Below are 7,335 nucleotides of genomic sequence, written 5' to 3'. Positions count from 1 at the left end.
TCGAGAACTGATGTTGGTGTCAAATAGGCAAATGTGCGTTAACGTTTACGTCTACGCATTGGTGTTCGTTGTGAATTTTGGCAACACCATCCCGCGTGAACCCAGCCTCATCAGTAAATATGATTAATAAAGGAAACAGGGTTTTCCACAGACCGATTAAGATACCACTTGCAACAGTGTCTTCGCGGAGGATATAATCTTTCTTCTATTCCTTGCACATGTTGCAAGTGGTAGGGATACAGTTGTTGTTCGCGAAACACTTTTTTTGCATTGCAAGCTTTACTGTACTAGTTTTAGGATCTTCAACTATCTGAAGAATTCTCTCATCTCGATCAGGAGTCAAGACTGTCCGAGGGCGCCCAACTGAATTATATATAGCACGCAATGCACCTGTTTCTAGAAGCCTCCTATCGATTGCAGCAAAAGTACCACGTTGAAAGAACACAATCGGGAAAATATTCAGGATATAGTCGTCGCATTTCATGTGAGTTCCCATCAGCATGATTTCATTAAATGTGTACGCCTGCATTGGTCTCGCTTGAGAATACCACCAGTGGCATGTTAGGGAGTGGCTGTCGGGCTCAATCCCCCCCCCCCTCCGAAATAAGTTTGTCATATGCACAACTTCATTATTATTTGTCAGCACCCAAAAAGAAAAATATTAGCGCTTATTCACTTGTTGGGCATAGCCTCCTCCCCCAAACAAAATCCTAAATACGCCACTGAATATCACTAACATACACCACGAACATACACCAAAACATTCAACGTTACACACTGCATCATATGTTCTATTCAATTAAACTGCCCACGAGAATTGCAGTAAAAGCGAACACACCTACTAGAGGACGATGCAAAGTACTACAAGTACTTGGAGGCAGGCGCGTTTATCCAGGTGAAACAAGTGCAGGCGTGTGCACCAAATAATTTAAAGAAATAAGGTTTATTACGTTTATACATAATGATCTTGGAAGAAACAGTGTACAATCAAATTGTCTTAACGCGTTAGAAAATCTATCTACTGAAAGAAATGAAACGTCAGAAAACGTGACAATGGGAGTTTTCTCTAAAAGTGTTAATTTGCGTTCAACCTAACCTTACGTTCAAGAAATTTTTTTTATTTGCCATATTCACAGATGTTTTCGTAATCATTTACTTCCAACATTCACTCAACTCCTGAACCTTAAGGGTAGAAAAGTGTGATGTTAAACGTGAGACTTCAATTCTTGCCATTTACACCGTCATAAATTGTATTTACATTCATTGTAGAACCAACTTCATCTTAACTAGGTAATTTTCGTTTTCGTCTATGCTCATTTTGATTCGCACGCATGTGCATACATTGTGAACACAATCGTAACATTCTTCTGAACTACAGAATCTACTGCTGCATAGAAAAAGTGAGATGTCAGTGAGGGTACTATGTTACGCCAGCTCTTCGGTAAGTAGTTTTTCAGATTCTTTGCCCTGATGTTCATTTTCACAGCATTTCAGATTTCTGTATCTCTGCAATCATTTGTTTGTATTACGTTTTTCTTACTTAAATCACCGTTGAAGGTAAACTTGGTTTCCAAGTCTTATCCTTTTATGTTAAACTGTGTTATACCTGGGTATGTGATTGCATAATTGCAGATATTAAAGTTACTGATAATGTGAAATTTACAAATGATAATATTCATGTAGATGATATCACAGATGTAGATGATGTTAAACCGATAATTCGACATTTTGTATCAAAACATATTTTTTCTCTTACCCGTATTTAAATCAGGATTCTAATACCCCAGCTCTGTATGAAATTCGTTGCGCCGGTACGATCGAACTCTGACACATAGCTATTTAGATAAAGAGCATACTAGTTCCTCTGATATTTTTTTTTAACCGCCTTTGTTAAGTTTATTGTTTTCGGCCTAGGCATCCTAGGCCTAGGTTACACTTTCCTCGTTTTCAGCATCGGGTAACTTTGAAATAACGCGGTTTTCATCCTGTGTTCATATCGGCTTTTTTCATTATTTAAGTGTGAGAATTTCGCCAATTGATTTTGGCCACATAATAAATGGACACCATGTATATGCCATAATTCCACCGCTACTACTTTGTGGAGTAAATAATGAATTATAGAATTATAGCGCTTTATTTCTGTATGTCTGTCTTGACTGATCATTCTATTAAGTACGAAAATTCCGAAGAGAATTACTACTTATCCTGTACTGATAGTAGATATAATTTTAAAAAAGTACATTATCATTACTTTTTTTTAAATTTGTATTTTCATTATTTGTAATATATAAATAAATTATGACTTCATAAATTACAGTCTGCATTAAAGTCTATAGCTTTACATACAATAAATCTTCCAACAATACTGCACGGAGAATCAACTTGGACTCGATCATCTTAAATTCAGGCACCTAGGATAATATTGTCATTTCGCTACAACGCTGTTATTACACATGCCCGTTAACCTTCTTTTTCTTTAAGTTTTTTTCGGAAAATGTGCAACGAATCTGATATATGTGCTGTATTCAGATATAGCTTTTACTACTAATACCCTGGATTTAAAGTTAATAAAATTTGAACGCTCTTCAAAAATATTTAAAAAGATATGTAGGAAGAAATTGTGTGTAATTCTTATTGCAGTGCTTCTTTCTCGGCGGCACATCAACCTGGTCACCGCATGCAAGCAATAATTGGTTCCTAGTAAAATTATACTTGTCTCACAACTCTTTAAGCAAAATGAATCAAACAGGCTTGATAGGATGCAATTGTACACTAGGAGCTTCCACACTAGTCCTTCCATCCACTCGCCGAATTCGAGCATCATTTAGGAAATTGGCCAGTGCGTGATAATAACCAGGGCAATTCCAGGTTTCGTTATGGGTTCCTGTTTCAAATTGAAGAAGCTGTTTATGATGACTAGAACAATGTTGATGCAAGTCAGCCATCATTCTGGGTGGAACAAGAGTGTCCGCCAATCCGGAAACAAAAAGTATAGGCATCATCAATTGTGACACTTTCATCATAGACAAAAACTGGAAGAGAACAGAATAAATTACATTACAATATTGTAATTAAAAAGCATATATTTGTAAGATTTTACTACCACACGGCATACTTAAATTATAACACAGTACATTAAAAAAAAAAAAAAAAAAAAAAAAAATCTGAAGTAGGGATTACTGAATTAGTATCACTAGGAATTCATTTTAGGAAGGCTTTCGTCCATACGTGATTCTGGGCTAAGTGTGGATCATTGTTTTTCGGTTTTACGACTTTATTTCAAACTAATATAGTTATTACTGTAATACAGTATTTACTACGAAATCCGAATGCCTTAGAGCTCAAACAACTTGCAATCCGAATGAAACATTAGAGTCCCGCAGTCCTAACGGTCAGCACATTCTTTGTGTGTGTGTATGCGTACGTTTCCCCTACGCTAGGGCATCCATATGCTTTGTTGTTGTTCAGTTTATTGTTGGAAGCTGCACTGAAAGCATCTTAAGATTTTCGCTGCTATTTTTATATTTTCCATTATATTAACTTAAATTTTTATTCGAATATTATTATAGGAAGGGATTCACCAAGTTTCTATTATTTAAAAAAAAAAATAATTGTCTTGGAACTGGAACAGATTGAGTTCGTATTTCACGGTATCACTGTACACATATATTAGAGTGGTCCGTATCAGACTAAAGGAGCCCATGAGAAAAATAATTAGCTCAACTGAATAATTGGAAAGACAACTGTAATTTAATCAACAGATATTATGATGGTAATAACTATTAAATGATTCAACGTAAGTTGGAAATAACGTCATGTGTGTGTGGTGAAAAGCTAACCCCTAACTGTCATATGACTCCCTTTCTATTGAAAATTTTGAACCTGAATCCAAGATGGCCGCTAATGGTACTATACAGTAGTATATGCGGTTCTACCTCCATCACTCTTATCCAAGATACGGTGTCACTCCCTCTAGCTCTTCCAAACACAAAAGGGACATTTGCCTTATACTGTATATGTAAATGCATTAAAAGATTAAGATCGCTTGGAGTACCATTAAATATTATTCAACTGACTTGATTTTTCACATGGGTTACTTTGGTCTGGTGCGGGATCATTTTAGGGGGTGAGATCAGTGCTGTAGTCCTAAAATTTTCAGAGGGTATCGCTAATTTGAGATCATCTATCATTGTCATAAGAAACATTAAAGGCATTTTTTTTAATAAACAATGTAAATCGTGTGCATTAATTAATTAAATATAAAGAATACGTTAGTGTTTTATAGTCTAAAAGCATTTCATGCTATTTTCTTGATGACACTCCTCACTTAAATCACAGCATTAATAACATAAATGGATGTACGTGTAGGTATGGAGAAGGAACCAACTCACTCCAAGGAACAGAAAAGATAGCGCCTGACTATTTTTTCATGACTCATATATCTGAATACCTGCTAAGAATATAAGAGGAAAATGGTGATATACTCACTTTATCATTGGAGTCGTGGCCCGATTAAATAAATAAATAAATAAATAAATATAAATGAAACAAACCTAGAAAGTATTATACGCTTTGAAGCAGAAGGTACATTCTAATGACTAAGATTAACCAGAGAGTATACGGCGTGTACCACCATGTACCCTCGACTACAGCCCTGGGTGAAAAAAAAAAAAAAAAAAAAGTCGAAAATTAAGGACCACCCTAACACAATATTCTTATAATTATAAAAAAAACAATCCTAGTGCCATTATTTAGCTTAGTATGTACACGAAATCTCGTAAATGCCGCTTAATGTATTTTTCTCCATAAAATAACTCTTATGGTAGCTTAACGTCCTCTCCACGTTCCTAGGGGGATTTAGGCTGACTTTTAGATTATGCTTTTTTGCTCTTTTTTACGGAGTCGGCGACAAACTTCGAAAAAGTGGGAGGAAACACACTGGAAGGCTTTTCAGTTTTTTGTATCCGCATTATTCAAGTTTATAAAAATATTACGGGCGTGTTGCTTCCACATTTTCAGAGTAATTAGACTATAACAATTAGCGAAGTCTACATTAGTAGTCCGCTTAAGTTTATGTGCGACTAAAACATTTGAAATATTGGGAGCTAATTGAAGTTGTATTGACTAACCCGTTCTGTTATAGCACCTTATTTTAGGATAAAATATTAAGATACACCTTTAACATTAAAACATGTTGACAAAAGATAAACACTCCCAACATTCAGAAATAAAAACTTACCACTATGTGCATGTACAGTCAGAAACAATATTAAGTATAGGTTGGAGCTATCATTTCTTACACCTCCAACCTATGCTAATATTATATCTGACTGTACAATACTTATTCCAACGAACATTTTTTTTTACTACTAATTGGAAGAGTGTTCCAGCTCTCGGAAGAAAAAAGAATGAAAAGTTGATAACTCACATTTTCTCTGTAACGTTCAACACTTACTGTGTTTATGATTTAGATGATAATTTTATATAGTGCCTTTCCATATTATTGACTGATCTCAAGCTGTTACCCTAGAACTGATGTTTTACGCGTAACTGCTTAGGTGGTACCAAGTCAGAGGATCTTAGTGATAAAATGCCCGCCAAATAATCCGATTATAAAGCATTTTTACAAAAGGGCAGAAAAGTGTATGCCATTCTGCTGAATGTGGAAATGATGGATTTCTCTTTCACTGAAATGTCCTATGACTAAATGGAGAACCTTTAGAAAATCTATTCGAATTCATGGTACTCTACACATGCTACAGGAGCAGACAATTGCGAGGATCATATGACTCTATTCTTTCCCGCATCTCAATACAATAAAGTTTTTAGAGATTAACGTCTCATGATTATGCACTAAGACTAGAGGAGACGCTGATGAAAATAACGAATTAAATTAAGGAAACCAGAAAACCCACACATACGATGCTTATCCACCACAAAGCCCACTTGGCGCGAGCTGGGATCGAGTCTATGCCATACAGGTGTGCAGCAGTATTAGGAGTTCAAGGTCCACATGTTACTGCATATCAGTTGGTGTTTAACATTACTATCTCTGTAAAATTATTCACACTTTTGTCGTAGTCATAATACCTCATTTTAACACTATGGGCTAAGGCACCGATCATTAAGCAGACACAAATCATTTTGCAAAATTCGTTTTTGTCGTTTTCTGTCTTGCTCCCTTAAAGATTTAGATTACGTAGGATTTTTTTCTTTCTTCTTTTTAATATGTTCCCCACTGTCAAATAATATGTCTTCAAATCAACTATCACGCTGCATGCCTGGACGACAAACTGGGCAAGAGCGAAGACCACCTCAAAACCATTGGTTAGTTTGCTACCTAGTACTTTTGTACTCTCCAAAAAATGTATAGAGAACTTGTAAAATAATCCTTTGATTTGTACAATATTTTGATTGGAAAAGTGTTAAAAAAAAAAAAAAAAAAGTATGGAGTTGATAAGCATCTTCAATGTACTACACACACAGTTAATCCAAATATTTATCTGTCGCAATTACTACCAAATATCGCAATTGCCATAGAGAATATTATAAAAATTAATATTCTACAATACTATTAGAATTCAACAGGGGAAAAAATCAATAGATGTCAGTGAGTTTATATCCTCATATGTAGTCTTCAGTTTTTCTTTCTTTCTTTTTAAAACCTTGAGAGTTGGTGTGGTTATTGTACAGCATAAATGTTAAGATAAAACTGATCCTGAAGCGTAAGCTTTTCACCACGACAGGAGCACGATAACAGTACACAATATGATTAATGAGACAGAGACCAAAATTTTGACTAACAATGTTTAATGTTTGTTTATTTAACAATAATATTGTCTGAAGATAGATATGTATCAATCGACAAATCACATCGGGGTGAATAAATTGAAACAGTTGTATGTATATTCTCATGCGTAGTTTTAGAGAAAATCCATTTTTGTGGCGCTAAAAAAAGTAAGTTGTTTATTGCCATAATAATTGATACGTTTTTGTTCTGCTCAGATTGTACATAAAGAAAAGTACACTGTTAACCTGCAGATTGTATGTATAGTGATTTGTCTTCTAATGGTGACATACACACACATACCTACCAGTGATGTCGGCTGGACCTTGAGCACATGATAGCCAGGCCGAGGTACAGTACTGTGAGTAGTGCAACAATGCCTCCTATCGCATATTCACTCAAGCAGGCGTTGTGATTGAAACACACGCTCCATGCACTCATGCTTCTCTCTTGCCTCGGCTTGGCTGTCTTGCCTCTGGTCAATGTGCGGCCATCCAACACATATACTCCTAATAGCGACAATTCTAAATTCTACTTGTAACCTATCA

General features: G+C 35.5%; 1 protein-coding gene across 1 annotated transcript in view; it reads right to left on the bottom strand.

Annotated features, from left to right (window-relative positions):
* Positions 1–2,247: 2,247 nt before the first annotated feature.
* Positions 2,248–7,335, bottom strand: part of Bem46 (abhydrolase domain containing 13-like protein Bem46) — a 29,258-nt gene continuing 24,170 nt past the window's right edge. Inside the window, exon 5 of the mRNA XM_081764955.1 lies at positions 2,248–3,032. Coding sequence (XP_081621081.1) covers positions 2,742–3,032 — 291 coding nt within the window. The 3' untranslated portion in view covers positions 2,248–2,741. The remainder of the gene's footprint in view (positions 3,033–7,335) is intronic.

This window comes from Thermobia domestica, chromosome 7 (genome assembly GCF_964235325.1).
Source record: "Thermobia domestica chromosome 7, izTheDome1.hap1.1, whole genome shotgun sequence".
Taxonomy (NCBI): Eukaryota; Metazoa; Arthropoda; class Insecta; order Zygentoma; family Lepismatidae; genus Thermobia; species Thermobia domestica.
This window is presented reverse-complemented; position numbering and strand designations above follow the sequence as displayed.